The sequence below is a fragment of the Haemaphysalis longicornis genome, unplaced genomic scaffold (assembly GCF_048455015.1).
Source record: "Haemaphysalis longicornis isolate Haplotype H1 unplaced genomic scaffold, Haemaphysalis longicornis Haplotype H1 scaffold_9, whole genome shotgun sequence".
Classification (NCBI taxonomy): Eukaryota; Metazoa; Arthropoda; class Arachnida; order Ixodida; family Ixodidae; genus Haemaphysalis; species Haemaphysalis longicornis.
The window spans coordinates 102578713-102598529 of NW_027526460.1; the positions used below are offsets into that span (position 1 = coordinate 102578713).

The window sequence follows — 19817 nt, forward strand, 5'->3', positions numbered from 1 at the left end:
ATTGTACTTAGTTTATCCAACAGTGGAATCAGCTACCCTGCTGCTCATGCTGCCGGTCGCACACACAAAAAAAGGCTACCGGCACTGGGCATTGGCTGCGGCAATGCCCATTTTATGGCCAACAATGTTGCCAGGCATAGTAGTTTCCTCGGCAAAATAAACAAACAAAAAAAGCATATAGGGTGCCAGCACCGCGAAAGTCCACCATAAGCATTCAGTCAAGACAATTTTCGCCCGAAATGTAGGTAGTCTGTTGTAGCCGATAATCTGCTCTAGCCGGGTCCGTTACGAGCGGAGTGGAATCCACTTTTAAAAATGCATGGGGACCAAACAAACCAACAGAAATGGTCTGTTGTAACCGGAAGTCTGTTGTTGCCGGACCCAGTGTAACGAGCGCAGACTGTATATTGAAGAACCCTGGTCGCTGTTGCCAGCTCGATGAGGCGCACCTGGCTTCCCCGTCTCAAAGGCGCCCCCCCCCCCTGCGGTGCAGTTGCTGTCGGCGGAGAAGCAGCGGCCCCTGGGCGCCCTGCTGCGGGAGTACTACCGGTCGCTGTGCCGGCACGTGCTGCGGGACCACAAGGCCCTGCAGGGGCTGGAGGCCCACAACCGGCGCGTGCTGCAGACCAAGGGCGAGCTGAGCGCCGATCAGAGGGACCGCCACGAGGCCGCTCACCTCGCCTTCCACAAGCTGCTGGCCGCCACCCACCAGCTGGCGGTGCGTCCTCCCCCCCCCTTCCGGGAAGCGGGGGAACGATCACGGGGGAGTCTCATCCGGTCTCCTTGTGTGTCTGCACGCGAGAGGATGGGGGGGCGTGGAGTGGCACAGCAGGAAAGTCGGCATGTCTCGATCCACGAGGTTCTCTTTGAACTGCTGCTGGTTTTGCCAATGAGGGTGATGTGGAGCCAGCCAGCTTCCACCTTTTATTTGGTTATGAGCAAAGGAAGAGGGCAAATTCTAAATTGGGCACACACGTACACATGCACATTGTACTACGTTGGTAATTTGAATCTTTAAGGGCGATAAAAAAATGTTTCTTATCATCCAAAATTTGTATAAGAGGCAAGCAAGCTGAAGGAGCTCAGGCATGGGAAGGAAATGTGCAGCTTGTGTATTTTCAGCACCCGTCCTGTGTACCGCTCTTGGCCCGCATGCAGCGATGTGCTGTTTCAATGGGATTCACCAGCCCAGTCCTGTCTAAGATTTCTAACATATGCAGTGGCGCTATCTTTGTAAGAAAATTTGTCCTCACTGCTCAAAGGCCATGCTCAACAGCATTGAAGGAAGCAGTTTGACAAAAAAAAAATGGTCGCCAAGCAAACGAAGTGGAGGTGTTTAGGAACGCACATTTTTTTGCTAGATTTTCAGAATGAAAAACAGGAGCTGCATTCATTATTGAGGGGTTAGCAAAATTCTTTTATGCCCGCAAATATTGTAACAATGGCGAAACTTGGCGACCACGATGTGACTTCCGGAAGATGTTGTTTAGTAAGCATTGTCGTGTCTCACTGTTAGAGACAATGTTGATAATGGATTACCGATCCGTTATCCTCTCGTATTCATTTCCTTAGATAACGACATTGTTAACACTTGTTTCTGGCCGCATTTGAATGACCACTTGCACTAAGCATCTGATTGGCATTTACTAATTATTTCCCATCTGCTTAGGATGCCCTGGATGAAGACGTTCCTGACATGCCATTAGAAGGTGAGCGTTCCATCGTCCCTGGAACTGCCGGATGCAATGCTCGTAGCATGCGGTACTTCCAACAATAACAACGATGAAACCTTCTCTCTCCCCCTGTCCAGAAATCACCAGCCTGGACAGTGACGCTGCCACCTTGGACATACACAACCGCTTCAAGGGAGGAGAGGTCAGACTCGGTCCATGTCTCATTTTGGTGCTTCACTATGTTTCACCTAACGGAAACTAGTACTAGGCAGTTTTAGCATATCGTTACCGTGTTTGTGTTACCGTTTATCGTGTTACCGGAAGCCGCTGGCGATGGTGAAGCCTGTGCCGGTAAGTTACCGTTCGCAGTAACTCTTGCACTGCTCAGTTGACTCCCGCAAACACGGCAAACGGTAACGTAAACGCGGTAACGATATGCTAAAACTCTCTACTAACTATACTCGGATACAAGTTCAGAACCGCAATAGCTCGTCTAGCGTATCACTCGGCTGAAGCGATGAACCCGGATTTCAGCACAGTATCTGCTTTGAAAGGACACTGTGCTTAAAGGAGTCATGAAGAGAAAATACAACTTTGTTTAATTTGAAAGAACTAGGATTCAGTATCTCACTCAGCTCCATTACAGCCACAAAAGATGTTTTTTTAACGAAAAAAAAGCAAGAAGTATTTAAAAACTTTCAAATTTTGCACCACAGTGATGTGTTATGAGCAAGAATGACGTCATACGGGCCAACAATAAAACATAATTTTCAGTGTGTTAACTGCACGTTAGCATTCAAATGATGCGGTCAAATGGAACTAGAGGCCCCATTACAGACGTCCAGTCATGTGTCGTCGCGACAGGTCAGTTAGGTGGCCGCCAATCACACAAACAAGGTTCCGTGATGTCATAGAAAAGTTGCGGGAAATTGGCTAGGGGGTCACGACTGCTTCACACGCTTTCTTTAATATCTCCGTTATTTGTTCGAAGATTGCGATGATATTGGTATCATTTTATCGAGACTAAGCAGTCTGTCTAATAAACCCAACTTGTATTTTGTCTTCATGGCTCCTTTAACCCCCTGCAGCGCGCAATTTTTACTCACGTTCCGGTCGTTCCGGCCCACAGCTATTTGGCCACTTTCTCGTGCCGCTTAATTAAGAAAAACGCAAACTGTGCAAGAAAAAACTCGCAGGGTATTTATTTTTTCTTCTGACTTCACCTTCCAACTTCTTTAACAATTTTTGAGTAGTGTGTGAAAGCGGTCGAAGCATTCTCCTGCGGGCTGGGCAATGTTGTTACTGCCGGTTTTGCAGAAAATTGCAGTTTTGTTTGTCTGTCGTTACGAACAGCACAGTCCTTGTGACTTCAGCCCGGGAGCTTGTAGATGAACTGGCTCGTCCTGTCTAGCCTTTGCTCACGCTCCACACGGGACGGGCTCCACTTTTAGGCTTGAGCCCTCACATCACCCACCAGCTGTTGGATGAGGTTGCGACAGTACTGCAGATTTCCCTGCTCTTTCTTGCCTTGATTCTGCAGCCCTGTGCGCCTCCAAATAAATCTATTGACGATGGAAACCTTTAGATGACAGGAAAAAAAGCTTTTGCCACCGTTTCATTGTCTTTCGACAAAATGCGCAGCTCATCAGTTAATGATCTGCTCGGTGCTGTCTCCGCCGTCGTTGTGGTCTTCGTCACTCGGCTTTGTCGAATCATTGTTATCACTAACTGATGGAGGCACGCAATTCTCTTCCCCCCCTGAAGTCACCATCGCTTTCACTGAGTGTGCCACCGCAGAATGCGCGCGATGAGACAGCAGCTATGCTGTCTCATCGCACTGTAGAATCCCGAAAGCCCGTGCTGAACATTGGGCTGCACCCTAGTGCAAAAAGAAGAAAAGTTCAGCGCTTTTCTGATGGAGGCGAAAAGCAAAAACGTCCGTGTGTGCGAGATTTCGGTGTACGGTAAAGATCCCTGGGAGGTCGAAATTAACCCGGAGCCCTCCACTACGGCGCGCCTCATCGCCTGCGTTGCGTCGGTGCGTTAAAACCCCACAATCAGTCAAGAAAAAACAGACAAAGTTCACTTATCCCTCAAGAGGGGACGCATCGTGTATACAAAGACTTAAGGCGCATTGCAGTGAGAAAAGCCGCGAAATTTAACCTTGAACACCCATGTCGGGCCCTGCCCAACAACAGGCCTCCCAGGGTTAGTGCGTGACATCGTCTGCTTTTCTTGCTGAGTGTGTCGTTGCTGCAGTACTTTACGGACTGAATAAGTGTGGAAAATCGCACAAACGACTCGTGCCACGTCCAAAATACTCGCGGCAATGCACTCTTTGTGCAGTGTGGAGGAACAGCTGGCTGCGGTGGTGAGGCGCAGAGGCAACTTATTTATTTCATTTTATTTATTTCACAGTGCAGAGACAACTTGTTTATTTCATTTGATTTGTTTCACAGTGCAGAGACAACTTATTTATTTCATTTCATTCACAGCGCAGAGGCAACTTATTTATTTCATTTGATTTATTTCACAGTGCAGAGGCAACTTAATTATTTCACCGTACCTCACAGGCTCCGAAGAGCATTGCGTCAGGGGGGAACAAAATAAAACAAGAATACACAGCGCAGTACACTGGATTTCCATTGGGGTAAAGAATGAAACAACAATGAAGCATCATGAGTTTGGTAATTCACGGTATTATGAACATCTTGGTATCAGGTGGGTTAGAAAATTAAAACAGAAGCAGTGCGAAATGGCATAAAACGTTATGTGACAGCACCATTATACAATTTTGAGCAAGTGTTATTACACTTGAAGTAGACTACAATATCAATTTATAACAAAGAAAAGGCAAAAGGAACTTTGGCAATATGACAACAAGATTACGATCTGCGAATAAGCTTCAAGCAAAACGGCTGGTTAAGCTGCTCATGAAATTAATCATGGTTCGATAAGTGGGCGATGGCGTTTGGAAGATCATTCCACAATGAAATGGAATGCGGCAGGGCAGATAAGTTGTGTTTTACCAAATATTCGCTTTAAAGGGACCCTGCAACACGTACCATCGACTACTCGGAATGTATTTTGGGGCAAAGTCTATTGCCCCAGCAATCTCGTCCCTCAAGAATTATGAAAATCCGTTCAATACCACCGAAACTACGCGCGATGAGAAATCGTGCATAATTGCTCTCAACTCGACCGTGGACAACGCAACGAAAGCTGCGTGCTCTCTCCCAGGGAAAGGGGTGGCTAGCGGTGTTTTTTTCAGCGGCCTTCGATATGTCACATGCCGGGGAGTTTTCTCCTTTTCTCGGTAACATGGAGGGGTCTATTTTTCGGTCTAGTGCCACAAAAAAGCAGGCAAGTCTGCTGCTCGCAAGCGCACGCTCAGGCTGGTAGGGCGTTTTTGAAACAATAAGCGTTTGTTGTCGAGTGGTCTCATTGAAAGGGGAGTATTGAGTCTGTCACTCCAACTCCTTGCGCACTCAAAACACAAAAGAAACACCAAAACTATGCATACAGGTTCAGGCATAGAAGACGTTGGTACACAGCACCGACGACGGCGGATCGTCACAGGAAATGCGAGAAATAAGCTGCGAAGTTGACCAGCAACAACTAATAGGAAAGCCATGGCCAAAATGACGTCGTTTAGGCCATGCCAGGGGTGCATAATGAGGGGAATTGAAGAGAGCGCGGTAGGTTTTTCTGCGTCTTTCACAGCGATTTGTGCTTACGGCTTCACGTGCACGTGTAATATTTAGCTCAGGCATTCCTGGCAGTGTAACCAAAACGTCGCGCAGGTTTACTTGCCCTGCACAAAGAGTGTTGCAGTGCCCCTTTAAACTGAATTGATTATGAAGCTGTGCTGACATGCGTGCAGGGGCTTCCAGAGGCAGTGGGGATGGCGTAGCTAAATTTATGTATTTGCGCAGAAGACACAGAAGAGCGATTGAGCGGCGAGTTTCTAACAGCTCAATTGACATATATACTATTTTAATTTGACTAATACTAGCGTGGCGGTCATCATTCCAAGAAATGAAGCACGCAGCTCTATTTTGATGACTCTAGTGTTCGTATTAAATAAGCTGTTCATTTCTGTTCTTGCATTTTACTTTGTTTCTCCTGTAACCCATAATTATAAACAGCTTGGTACAAAAATGGAAACCCCGTCCAGTTGTATCCAGTTGTATCAGTGTGTGCTAGTCTTCTTTTCCTTGCAAATTTTCCTTGTAAATTTTTTTTGTACTTTTTATTTGCTTTGCCATACCGTTTGCTGCTGAGGGTGGCGTGGCCTTCGTCAGGCAACTGGTTTGCCTCTAGCCATGTCCCCCAAGGCAATGTTTTGCAATATTGTCTTGAATAAACTTGAACTTGCTTGATGCGGTGACCATACAGGTGAAGCAAACTGTAATTGTGGACGAACGAAAGTTAAATAGGCCAATTTGCGGGTGTCAGTGGGTACGTTGCGCAAGTTACAGTGTAGGTAGCCTAATGATTTCGATTCTTTGGCACAGACTGAGCAGCTTCCGTTGTCGTGCTTCAGTTGTACCTGAGTATAGTGTTACCTCATCCGTCCTGGGGGCCCTCAGCATCGGTGTGGTGCCGTTCCCTTTCTTGCAGTTGGATGGAACCACGTCGCTGTGGGAGGACGAGGAGTCGCGCAGCTTCTACGAGAGCCTCCCCGACCTCAAGGCATTCATACCTGGGGTAAGAAATGCTGCCCTTGTTGTGAGGGGTGCGTTCGTGTGCCTTGTACTAATACAGCGCAAAACGTGCGATCTCTGCGCTGTTGCAGTATAGTGGCACTCGTCAGTGTATCTTGGAGTCATTAGTCACAACACCCGCCCCCCTTTTTTTTCACATTTGCTAGGTGTAGAACTGTAGGAAGCGCTTTCGTTGTGAATAATTCTCTTCATGATGCTCTAAACTTATTTCCCGTTAGGGCTAGAAGGTATGTTGGTCAATTGCTTTCATTTTACCGTTAATTAAACGTCGCGTGTGAACCGAACGTGACCAATTGCAAAGTTCTGATGGCGGTTTGTGTTATGCAATGTTGATTTCTTGGTTTTCGTTTTATACTCAGTTTGACTTCCATGTTAACACAAGACAGAACGTGTACATTATGGGAAAGCGGCAGCGGTCGATCCTAAAACAACCCCCCTTTCAGTGTAATTATCCTGGAGCTAAACGAGACTCGCTGGAATCAGAAAGTCTATGTTTTAGTTATAAAAACACTCGTAGTATAACCCAGAAACTGGCAAGGAAATAAAAGAGCGAGCTCAAGTTCTATACATTGACATTTTGATAACAGCGGGCTTGCTTTTTAATATTGTCATCATAAAATGCTATGCCTATGTAAGACAAAACACCTTCACACAAAGTCTGAACTTGTCGTCTTTTTTTTTCTTTTAATTTCCCTGTTGTTGATAAGACCACCTCGTTATGTGCAGAGCAAGAGTAGAGGCTGTGCAGTGTGTGAGGTGTCCCCTGTTTTGGTTCTTCAGATCTTGTTCAAGGACAGCGTACAAGCTACCAACACGGTGTCGCCTTCAGAGGACTGTGCCGAGCTGTCTTTAGAAGAAGGTGAGGTGCTATTCTCAAAAACTAGTCAGCCGAGGATTGGAGCCACCGCCAGACATGCGCGATTGTGTGTTGCTTCACCAGTGTGCTGCCTCCCCCTCCCCCTCTCTTTCTCCCCCTCGCAGATTTGCAGAAACTGGAGATGGAAAGCGTCCTCGAGATCGAAGAAGAGAAGGAGAACGCTCGACTCGAGAACGGCACCAAGGTGGAGGAGAAGGACCTGACTGAGACTCTCTTGCAGGAAATCGAAGGTATGGCAAAAACCAATGTTCTTCAGCATTGTATAATAAGTGCAGCCGAATCCCACAATAGCGAAACTGGCTGGGAAAGGCAAAAAATTTGCTTTTGCGGAAATTTCGTTGCCGCGAGATTGAAACATAAAACGACAGGAAAATCGCTCGCAAACCGAAAATTTGTTTCCGAAAGTCAGTTTTATCATTTTGGGAGCCTTACCTCGCGGCAACTTCAGAGCTCAGCTCTCTAACTACAAGAAGTAGTTCATTGGTAGTTGTCATGCCAAGTGCGCGCCGAAGAACGACCTAATCGTGTCAAACGCATACAAAATGTCCCGCGGGTTCGCTTCTCTGAATGTACTTATCCGTGATCCTTGGCACCGGGCATGTCTGAGTATGCAGAGCAAAGTCCAGCTTTTCCTGAAAGTGACGAACTTTGCCAGAGAGTGGCACCTCGCTGTTCCAATGGTGTTCACAAAACCAAGTGAGCACCGCTTTGTTGACGTCCAGAAAGGCCACAGCCGTCACTATTTTGTTTTGCACACGTGCACCATTAAAGGGTTGCGGCCTTGCTTTTAAAATTCGTACAGCAAGCTGCAGGCGGTTTTAAACTCGTTGGCACTATCCTCCCTTCCTCCACTTGGCCCACTGATTTGGGCAACGATGGTATCTTGTAGCGGTAAAAACTTCTACTTTTTGGTGGGGGGGGGGGAGGGGCTGGCAGAGGCAGTCGTATTATGAGAGCAAACGTGTCGATCGCCACACACACACTGTTCAGCGGTAACCAGCTAGTGTAGCCAGAGTCAAAGCCGTGTCATAAGTCACCTTGTGTCGCCCCCCTGGAGGTGTCGCTACAAGGCTGTCTCCACGGCCACCTGCTGCACGGTCTTTTTTGCAAACAAATATGGTAGCGGCCTTGCTAGCGTGCTGTGACAGTTTACGAAAAAAAAAAAAAAAATGCATTTGAGCAGTTTTTGGACACTTAACCTAAATAGGTAGACAAAATGCCAACCAGACTTGCAGTGAAATTCATTAATGCGGGATCATTTTCCCAAAAACATGTCGTTGCCGCGAGGTATGAAATAAATGGGCTTCTATGAACATTCACCAGGGATCTGAAAATATTTCGTTGCCGTGGGAATTTTGTACTTGCAGGATTTCAGTATCGCGGGGTTTTTTGACTGTAATCGGAAAGTAATGCAGATTTCATCTAGCCGTGAAAACGAGAGCTAGCGATGAGTTTTATGCTAAGAATCATGGACACTCTCACTGCTCCAGGTATATCATTTTTGCTTAGAGTTGGAAGGTATTTTGCTTTTGCGGTTGCCTTGAAACATTCTCGGTAAGAGCCACGGCTTCTGGCTTGCTTTGGTAGCTGCTAAATGGTGGACTTGGACTGTTTTTTTGGGTTATTACTCCTAGTTCTCACAATTTTGGCGCTATATCTTGACACCAAACCAATACCAACCAACAAAAATAATGGAAACTGTGTGAAAAGTTGTATTTGTTTGTTTTTTATCTCTTAATTGGCTTTTTTTTTGTAAAAATGTCCTTGTGTTTTTGCTTATTTTTATTGGCTTTAAACCTGCTGTAGCTTGGCCGTAGCAGGTTTTGTTTCCTGTTTTTTTTTAGTTTATTTTAAAGGGGTAGCGCAGAATAAATGAAGGGGTTAAAAGCCGTCCTTGTCGTGAGCCTTCTGCTAGTGCTCAACTGCAGCTGTGAGCCTGGCCACAGTCGGTCCTCAATTGTGGCCGGGAATCATAGGTCGGCGTACTCACTCGTGAGTACACTCATTTGTACTCATTTGTACTCAAACTCACGAGTGAGTACGATGATGAGTGATCACACACCCAGAAAAAAACAGTGAGTACGATGACGAGTGAGTACAGGGGTAAGTCTACTACTCATGAGTACACTACTCATGAGTACAGTATTCATGAGTATGAGTACTCATGAGTTTGAGTACTCATGAGTTTGAGTACTAATGAATATGAGTACTCATGAGTACACAGTACTCATGAGTACACAGCACTCATGAGTACACAGCACTCGTGAGTACACAGCACTCATGAGTACAATACTCATGAATACTGTTTTTGCGAGTGCTTGCACTCTTGAGTATATGCACTCCTGAGTACAGTAGTGCAAACTGTAGTGCAAACAAGAAAACGGACGACAAAAGCTGCCACCCGAAGACACACAGAAAAACGCAGTTTACGGCCACGGCAGCACCAACAACCCCCGAGCTCCCCTGAGCCCGACCCGGCCTGAGAACAAGAGGAGACGCCAGACGCAACGCGAGTGCTTACGTTCCATTTCGCTTTCTCACATGTACTTGCCTTCGCGCAGTAAGTCGCCCAACGACAGTGCACCGCGTCAGACGTTTTCTTCCTCTGTCCTGATTTATATGTAACCTGTGTTTTTCTAATCAATTAAACAATTTATTTTTTCTACTTAGTTTTTCATTCGAGCTACGACCTAGCTAACAGTGCAGATAAGTTGATTATTCGTGACTAATACAAATTGAGTACTCATGAGTACAGATTGAGTACTCATGAGTGCAGAATGAGTAGTACTCATGAGTGCAGAATGAGTAGTACTCATGAGTGCAGAATGAGTAGTACTCATGAGTACAGATTGAGTACTCATGAGTACAGATTGAGTACTCATGAGTACAGAGTGAGTACTCATGAGTACAGATTCAGTACTCTTGAGTACAGATTGAGTATGAATACTCGTGAGGACAAATGAGTTTGAGTACAAGTGAGTACGATTACAAATGAGTATTTGATGAGTGAGTACGAGTGATTTTGTAAACATACGAAGTTTTTGAGTCTGAGTTTGATTGAGTACAGCGTGAATGAAAAAAATTGTGATTGAGTTTGAGTGAGTTCTTTCTGTTTTGCCGACCTATGCCGGGAATCACCAACTGTGCAGCGCCCGAGGAAGAGCCCGCGGCCGGTGCGGGGCCGGGCGCGGCCAACAAGCTGCTCCTGGACGGCTTCCTCAACTCGCTGCTGCACTGCGTCAGCCGAGAGATGGTCGATCAGGTGAGCGCCACCTCCTGCGGTCTGTTCAAGTCGTTTCGCAGGGGACACTGGGTTCGATTCCATCGGGAACAGTGTGCACCACTATCGCTTTGCGGAGCCAAAGCTAGCCTTCAAGCCGAGCCATCTATGTCCACTGGTGTGGAAGGGGTTGCGACCTGTGGGCGAGGCTGTATCAAAGCTGGTGCAAGGGCACCGCTAGGTCACTAGCTAAAAAAAACTTTGCCATACGTAAGGTGGGGCAGTGTGACGCCTAGTGGCATGACACGAAGAGGCAGTCGGAAGCGACGACATCAGATCCAGTCACTTTGTCACTCTTAACTGTACAAGCGGCCCCCAGTGACCTGTGGCTAATCAGAAAGGAGCAGAGAATGCTTCGACACTGCATTATGTTTTATGGGTGTGTTGGCCAACTGCTTTCTCTGAACTGGTAGCACGATCGGCAACGTTTGTTGGCCATTTTTTTGTTACCTTTACTGATATGCAATGATCGAATTTTGGACTGCAAATCGAATACAAGTAGTAAAAACTATGCAGTGCAGTGAATCAAATGCAGTCTTGTCCACTTCAAACAATATCCAAGTGCCAATGAAATCCCATTGTTATAACCGATAATTGTTATAAGCGGGTTGCGAAATAAAAAGACGAAACAGAGGCTCGAAACATTTTATTCACATGCAAGCGGGGTCGTAGCAAAAGAAGCCTGCTCAGCTTTGTTTGCTGCCTGCGAAGCCGGCGCACATCTTTTTCAAGAGCATCTATAAGTGCTTCATCTAGCTAAGCAAAAGGCCCTTGGCAGGAACGAAGTCCTTGAGGAACTATATCGTGCACTGGGCCTCCCGCGAAGACACTACGCGTGAGTGGGCTGCGCAACAACGTCGTCAAAGTAGTCACTGTCAGAGCTGTCCACAGCGTGTATCCGCACAACAGTCGCCTCTTCAGGGAGGCGCTGAGACGTTTCCAAGACATTGGCTCTGATGTCCTTTCTGCAGAAAAACGGAAGCACTTAAAGAGGCACCCAGTCAAATTCAAAGTGGCGCGCACGTGACACAACAAGTGAACAAGTGAGCGAGCTTGCGAACGGTCGCGGGGACGGTGCCAAAGCGCTGGTGCCGGGAGAGGAGTTTGGAAGGAAAAGTTCTTCCCTTCTCCCCTCGCTTCCTCATAAGCAGTCCAGTCGACTTGTTTTTGTGAGAGGTGGACGGGATGCGAGGCGCGTCGCCACGCATGCCGTCGGCGCGGAGAGCTGGTGGCAGCTCACATTTTCAGTGTGCGTTGTAACCAGATTCTACGTTATGTACATCCGATATTGCGGCAATGGAGCATTGTAAAAAGCCGTTTATTTTACCATAGATTGGATACAAAAGTGGATGTTGCCGTAGTTGTTTACCGTTATATCCGATATATTGTCAGAAACGGGGTCGTTTATAAATGGACTCGACTGTAAAACAGAATAGCGAGCACTATTTCCAAGGTATTCATTTATACGTACGTGATACAAGTATGCAAAGTATAGATTTATCGTTGCATTTTTTTAACCTGTGCACTTGACATTTTCACGCTGAGTGTATTTTGGCACACTGGGTTTCTGTTTGGGCTGTCTGTAGGTAATGTTTGGTGTTTATTGAACTACATTGTCTACATTTAGTTTATGAGCTACATTATCTACATTATCTGGGGTAGTTTATTAAACTACATTGAACTACCTGCCAGCTGTTGGGCACAGTAAGTTAAAACAGTAAGTTAATTAAGCTTGGGAATGACAAAAGTTTTCACTGTGTGTAATTTTTGTCGCAAAGTACCTATATTTTTATAAAACAATTTTTTATGCATGCAGAGACAAATGTTGGTTCTTCGTGGTTTTATTGCAGCAGTCAATTCATAAGTGTTCAGGTTCAGCAGCAACTGTGCAAGTCGAGCCCAGTTTTTCCGAGTTATGGACTACTGGAATTTGTAATCGATTTTTTGAGCTGGATGATTTAATGTTCAGTTAGGTAGGTATGTTTTTTGTTGCGGTAGTTGTGTGTGCTGAGTGACGTTTGAGCGCACAAGTTTGTATGGCTGATCGTACTTTTAGGGGGTTTCGTGCTTAACGAGTGTAAAAAAAAATGTTTCAGTGGAAGAAAGGGCACTTTTAACTAAAACAAAACTCTCGAATCTGGGCAAGTCAGTGTATTGTCATTTTGCCAACGTACATATGCATCTGCGTTCTGCTTTTTTTCCCCCTCTCCAGGCGGCGGAGCAGTTCTGCATGAACCTGAACACCAAGCCCAACCGGAACAAGCTGATCAAGGCCCTCTTCCTGGTTCCCCGCACCAGGTACGGTGGTCACGCTTTATCTACTCCTGTCGTGTGGCACTCTGGACTCTGTTTAGTGCCCAAGCCATCTGTGTGTTCAGTGGCCCAGAATGGAATGACTTAAGCGCCGCACCAAGACAAGACCAACATCAGTGCATGCTCAAGGGAGCATATTTGACAAACCTGGTTGCCTAGACGCACCCCCACAAGCGCCATCTACTGGTTCGCTTTGAAACACTCCTCCTTATCTCTTGAGCAACTGCTGCCACATGTTTTGTTAGGTCAATATTGTATGCATTCTTTTTGAAAATGAGGGTGGTTTGGTGTCTTGTATGGCGGTTAGGGCTACCAACAGATTTATTAGTTATTTGCTTCTTACAGTGGGTGCGATAAAGCGGCGAACGTGGAATGCGTATAGGCGGCCGGGTTTGTCATATACACCTCGCGGAAGATGCTGCGTATCATCATTAGCAGCAGCAGCAGCAGCCTGCACATCAAAGGCGTCCTGAAGGACATCATGATTGGCTGTGAAAGAAATAGCAATAATACCTTTTACAACATGCTTGCTATGCCAGCTCTGTAAAACGCAGGATAGAGATGTTCAGCCGAGAGTTGTGGTCTGAAAGGGAACGGGGGGGAAGGGGGTGGGGGCAGTTATTGTGGTAGGGTAAACAGCCGCCTTACTTTGTGGTAAGCCGGGAACAAAAGTGCGCGGGGAGAGAGGAAAGGGTGCATTTAATCTCGTGCACTTTTACGGCGAAGCTATGTATGGCTAGGTTCCGACCAAACGTGCGTTTGTCGACAGAGCCGCGTAGAATAGGAATTTTCGCCTCCACAGCCAGTGTGAAATGCTCTGTAGCTTTTAATGTAATGTAGGTACCTTTTTATTTTTTAGATAATTGGTTGGTTCCTAGGGAAGTTGTCATTGTCGCAGAATTGCCATCTGCGGTCAACACGTGGCCGTCTGTGGAGGAACTGTGGTTACGGAAAACGGCTGGAATGCTTGTTTTGTCGAAGTTGTCTCCAAAAACTTCTACCCCAGTTAGCCACTAAGGCGATTCTAACATTACACCGAGTTTCAGCTACTTTTTGTGATTCCATAGTTCACAGCGGAGTTTTAAACGTAACAGTGTTCCCGCCTGCTGGTAAAATACGTGGCCGTCTGCGGGCGGGAAACGGACGGCCGCACGTTTGTCCGCTAGAGTAAAACTGGCCCGTCCCAATTTCATTCAGCTAATTGGCTGGGGAGTGAGCTCAATAGAAAATTGCAAATAAATGTGTTTTGTTCCGTGCACTCAATCAATCAATCAATCAATCAATCAATCAATCGATCGATCGATTTTTATTTCTCCTGAAAAGTCTGGGCGGTTCTTCAGGGCTAAAAGCCGCTTCTAGGCAGCTTGACAGGTCCCTAAAACAGGGTGCGCACAGGTCCTTGAAATCCTTGAAAACCCTTGAAATTGAAAGTTGCGTTTTCAAGGCCTTGAAAGTGCTGGAATTTCTTTGCCGTCCTGGAAAACCCTTGAATTCTGATGGTTTTCACGGGGCTCGGCTGTGCAGCTCCCATTTTATGGCGGTTGAGCGTGGATTCGGCAAAATTCGGTGCTTACCGCTTTCCGTGACTTCGGGATCGCGAAGTCAAACTGGCCAAACCAGTTAAACTTCCTGCGCGAAAAAAAAGGCAAGCGCGCGGTCGCAGCGGGGTTTTTTTTTTTTTTTTTTTTTTTTTTGCTTGCTTCGACTTCGGGGTTGGCCAGAAGCCAGAAGCCAGAAGTTGCCACAATGGGGCTAAAGAGTCTCGATGTCCTCGTAAAAAAGAAAAGTTGCGCCAGCATGGTTTTTTGTAACGAAAAGGCAGTTACACGAATCAAGCACGTATCATAACAGTTAAGTTTCTTTTGGCTTCGTCTTGAGCGGGATTTATTGGCAACCCATTAAAAAAGGCATTGTCTGTTGGCCACATTGTGCTGTGCCCACTCCGGCGACTCCGGTGCCTTTGTTTGCTGTCTTCTTCCCTCGTGTGCTTATGGTGCGCGTAGTGATCCAGTGATTCGTGCATTCAAATGGCATAGTTCAGAATAATGCCTGGGAAGTGTAAGTTCCAAAGCGCTTGGCTCAGCAACGACGATTATAAGCTTTGGGTTGCGGCGGATACATCAGACCCTCACTGCGCAAAATGCACACACTGCAGAAAGACGTTCGACATCGCTTCGATGGGCGAATCTGCTCTCAGAAGCCACGCAAAAAGTGCAAAGCACCGTGAAATCATGCAAATGGCTGAAGGGTTTAAGGAAGGTGTTGGACGTCTTGACCATGGCAGGAAGACTGAGTGACAGCCAACGAGAAGGTGTACTGGCAGAATACACTGAATTACTGCAAGAGTCTAAGCACGAGCTTCGTCTGTTTGAAAGGAGCGTAAGCAGGCTGGATGAGTTTTTTCGGGACCTCTTGGGCTTCAATGCCTCATACAAAGAGCTGTGGAAAGCAGTCAGGCTGTTGCTTGTTTTGAGCCATGGGCAAGCCACTGTCGAACGGGGGTTCAGCATCAACCGCCAGATCTCCGTAGAGAATCTGAAAGGTTTGTCATACGTTTCACAGCGTATCATATGTGACGCAGTGGAGAGGGCAGGTGGGATTCTGAACGTTCCTATCTCAAAAGAACTCAGAGTAGCTGTGTCCGCAGCGAGGCAGCATTACAGTGCACACTTGGCATCGCAAAAGAAACAGTGCCAGGAAAACTCCCAGCAGACAAAAAGGCAGAGAATTATGGAAGAAGTTGAAGGCCTGCAGATGAAGAAAAAGAAGCTTGAGGCAGTTGTTGCCGATTTAACGGCATCTGCAGATGAATATGCAGAAAAGGCTGAAGCAACCGCTGACATCAAGAACGTGGTGAAATCAAACAGCCTGAGAAAGACCGCAAAAGCCAAGGCTGAAGAACTCAGCAGCATTAAGAAGCAAATAGAAAACAAACTTAAAGACCTGCCCTGAGCTTAAGAACTTAATCTAGTCGATTGAAACTGCTATCTAGTCAAATCGAGTTTAACGTGCAATAAGTTCAAGTGAAGTCACTTTTCTTTGTTCTGTTCAATAAAATGTAACGTGATTGATCTACCGTATTCCATTTTTTGAAAGGTCCTTGAAAAGTCCTTGAATTTTTTCCTTGAAAACCTGTACGAACCCTGCTAAAAACTGTTACATTTTGCAGCGTACGACGTTTACGGCACATTTGTACATGAGGTGTATGTGAATATTGTTGCAGAATGGGTTACGACGAAGTGTTTAGCATGGCAATGTACAATTCCCTACAAAGACAGTATAATAGAGTATGATTCGTTTAACTCTTTCGTTACGATGGAAAAACGGCCGATTTTGAGTGCTTCCACAAAACCATTTTTTTCTCTTGAGCTAGTGGACACATTTAGCATTGCTATGCATGTAATTGTAGCTTATAGATTGCTTTTACAAACAAATACCAGCAGTTTTGTCAAAGGTACAATTACTTAGTTTTTTAGTCAATTAATCAGAAAAAAATGCACAAAAAGTATACACGCAACGTATCTAGGCGATTGTAATGAGCCTAAAAATTACCGTATAATGCGGAATATAGGTTGAGATTTTTTACAGAAAAGTTGTCATCTGGCGACCGGGCAGCCCATTGAGCCCATCCAAACCCCAAAGGCACCATCGCCACCACTATCAATCGGACGCGACGCCATCTTTGTTTTGTTGCTTCACTTGCTGTTGGCGAATGTGTGCGTGCTATTTTCTTGCTCCAAATGAGTTTAGGCACTTGGTGCAAGTTCACAGCAGCATTTAAAAGAAAAGTTGGGGGTTTTCCGAGGCCAATGACGTGTACGCGTGGCGCCAGTTCGGTATCACCAAAAGAAGTGTTGCAAGCGGCTTTAGCTGAAGGGGCAGCTCTCGGTATGCAACGCTCGGAAGGCCTCGTTTCACGGGCGCTGCTCTGTGCACCTGTGCTGCTGTACAAAGGGGCAAATTTTGTCCGCTAGCGTCGTGCGATGTCTCTACGAATGGATACCCCAAGATGTTTGCTGACCGCCTGTACAGACTGGCTGTCGCTCCGGTCTGCACACGAGTGTCCCATGCTTTGCGCTCGCTTCACAATGACATGAGTGTTTAATAAGTGCTGCATAAGCAATTCCCTGGGCTGCACCGAGGACGACCTGCTGTGTGGGCGACAGCGAGCCAGAAGCAGTCGTCCGACGATACTTCAGACAGTTTTAAATGAGTAATCTGAGACGAAACAAGTTATAGTCTCAATAAAACAATGGTTGGTACCTAATTTTTTTTTTTGCATTTTTCGGCTACAAGGTAAGGGGGTCGACCTATATTCCGCCTCGACCTATATTCCGCATTATACGGTATTTTAGGAATTCTAAGATATACAAATTGTTCCTACATTTCTTCGCTATGATTCTATATATATATCAATGCTGTACACCAAGTTTTGTATTTTTGTGGGCCCGTCAACCTAGCGAAACTGATGGCTGTGCCGCTCCTCGAAGCCATTGAGTGTAAGTCGGTCATGCATCCAAGCACACTTTTTTGTTTTCTGACACAAAATCCTTTTCACTTTAGTGGTAAAAAACCAGAAAAGAAATCCAGCGACCTTGAGAAGTGTCGCGCATTGATTCGTAGCGGTAATCTGACACAAGTGCCAGGCTATCATGAAGGTGATAACGTGATATGACGTGGCGCATTTGGCAAAATATCCCTACCGTATGTTGTCCAGACCCTACACATCAATGTGAAAGCCGCAGTCGTCAGATAGGAAGCCCGTTATGTTTATAAATACAGCCCAAATACAGCGGACACCGTTTTCACGCAACTCGCCACTACCGCGGGTTCAAATTTCACTCTTGGCGCGGTCTCTGCACGCAAAATATCAACAAAACATAATAAAATCGAAAAATGAGTTGTCAATAAATACGCCAGATGGAGTTAGTTGTCCGACAGGCGCCGTTTTTAGCTTTCGCGGGATGTTTGAAATCATCGGACCTCCGTTTCCGATGGCCTATGGCGCCATACGGAAAGAGTTAGACAGCAGTGACTGACTTCAAACATAGCATGATCAGCTTAATGAGATCAGCAAAAGAAAACTCGACATGTAGAGAAAATATTGTAAGCCAAGGTTTGGTAGGGTGAGTATACAACACAGAGCGTACAGAAGGGGCGTAAAGACGGCAAAAAGATAAGTTGCACTGTGCCCAGCTGTGCTGGTCATCCTTCTTCACGGAGTGGCAGGGCGCTTAATTGCTCTTTTGTTGCTCCCCCGTGTCTGCACCGTCCGCCCAGGCTGGACCTGCTGCCGTTCTATGCGCGCTTTGTGGCCACCCTGGCGCCCTGCATGCCGGACGTTGCCAACGACCTGGTCAGCATGCTTAAGCAGGACTTCAAGTTTCACGTGAGCGCCTCCTCTTGCCCCCCCGTGGTCCTTTGGCCAGTGTTCGCAAAACTCTGGTCGACCTTGTTGCACATGGGGAGCTCACTGTGTTGTGGCGAACTAAAAATGTTTATTTTTACAGTTGCGATGTAAAAAATTTGAGGACACATGTAGCTTTCTTTCTGATTGTAGATGTAAAATTTGCTTTTGTGTAAAACGGCCGCACACAAATTTATTTGGATTTTTATATTTGATCTTCTGACAGCTTTTGTAAAAAAACTGCTGGAGGGATGCAGCTGAACAAAGTACCAGTGAACTGTGCACAAATCAAGGAGTGCAATAAGACTAACATCACCATTGTATCTGGTCTGTAGCAGAAGTTACGACCGTTTGAAGTTTGGGCCTCGAAGACAAAACTTTTTCTGGTTCCCACCTTCCAAGCCATGTCTTCAAATGATTGTAACTTCTGGTGTAGACCAGATACAAGGGTAATGCTACTGCAGAAAATTGACTAATTTTTAGGAGTCTAAGGATGCATTTTTTTTTGTGCTAAACATATTGGTTAGTCACATATTGCAGGGACATAAAATGCCGGTGATTCAATGCCCTTTCCTACAACACCAGTTTTAATAATTTTTCCGTAAATAATGATTGCGAAAGAAATGATGTAATTCAAAGTTTTTGTCCAGGCGTCGAAGAAAATAAAAAAAAGAAAGTTGTGTAGTACAAACCACTACTAGTAGAAAAAATTTAGAAGATGCATTTTGTAGGTAAACATTTCAAAAACCTGTCCTAGCAAAAATTGAGTTGCGCAGAACATTTTGTCAGATATAAAGGAAAGTGTTAGCATGGGTGGCATCGTGCCTTGTGGTGAAGGCCTGACCTTTATTTCAAAATGCCCAATTTCGCATAGTGCTCTGGAAGAAATTCGGTGGTTTGACTTTATTATAGGGTCCAGTTAATCCCCACAAGATATTAAAACACCTTGAGAAGAATTATTACGGTCACCACAAGAGTTATGGCAAGCAAGTGATGCTAAGAAATCCACTTGAGTTGAAAACCCAACTCGGTGATAGGTGCTTGTTGACGTTCTGATCGTCACTTATCTGTCAGAACTTTTATTTGAAGTTTAACATCTTCCGACTCGCTGTGGTGGCCCTGCTTAGAGGAATAAGGTGCGATGGACTATAATTGTGCCCAGCACGCTTTTACCAAGAAGCTGTTGCGCGAGGAAAAGAGTTCAGCACTACGAGCCTCCTACATTGCAGCGCCACCTACTATTTTCGAAAAGAAACAATATCAAGCGTGTTGGAGACTTTGTCAGAATAGACAGTTCTACTAAGAAGCGACACTAGACCTCTGAAGATACCCTCGTACGGAAGCAAAACTGGCCGGTGAACAGCTGGCGGTGCTCAAGGCCGATTGGAAGCGCTCGCCTAGTCTGAACTGATATCCGACGACTTGGTGTTATCTTTCAACTTTCAGCTGAGGCCGTTATCGCCAGAAGTAAGGCGTGAATGAAGTGTGGAATCACGAGCAGCGTGCTTTTTTTGAAGATCAGTAGCGGGCGATGGAGGCG

The 19817-nt window shown here is 46.0% G+C and overlaps 1 protein-coding gene across 1 annotated transcript in view; it reads left to right on the forward strand.

Annotated features, from left to right (window-relative positions):
- The window catches only part of Upf2 (UPF2 regulator of nonsense mediated mRNA decay), a 67949-nt gene that overhangs the window by 16401 nt on the left and 31731 nt on the right, over positions 1–19817 (forward strand). The window contains 9 exon segments of the mRNA XM_077684017.1: positions 494–718; positions 1670–1709; positions 1811–1875; positions 6297–6383; positions 7181–7259; positions 7382–7507; positions 10427–10539; positions 12770–12855; positions 18151–18259. Of these exon segments, the coding sequence (XP_077540143.1) occupies positions 494–718; positions 1670–1709; positions 1811–1875; positions 6297–6383; positions 7181–7259; positions 7382–7507; positions 10427–10539; positions 12770–12855; positions 18151–18259 (930 nt within the window).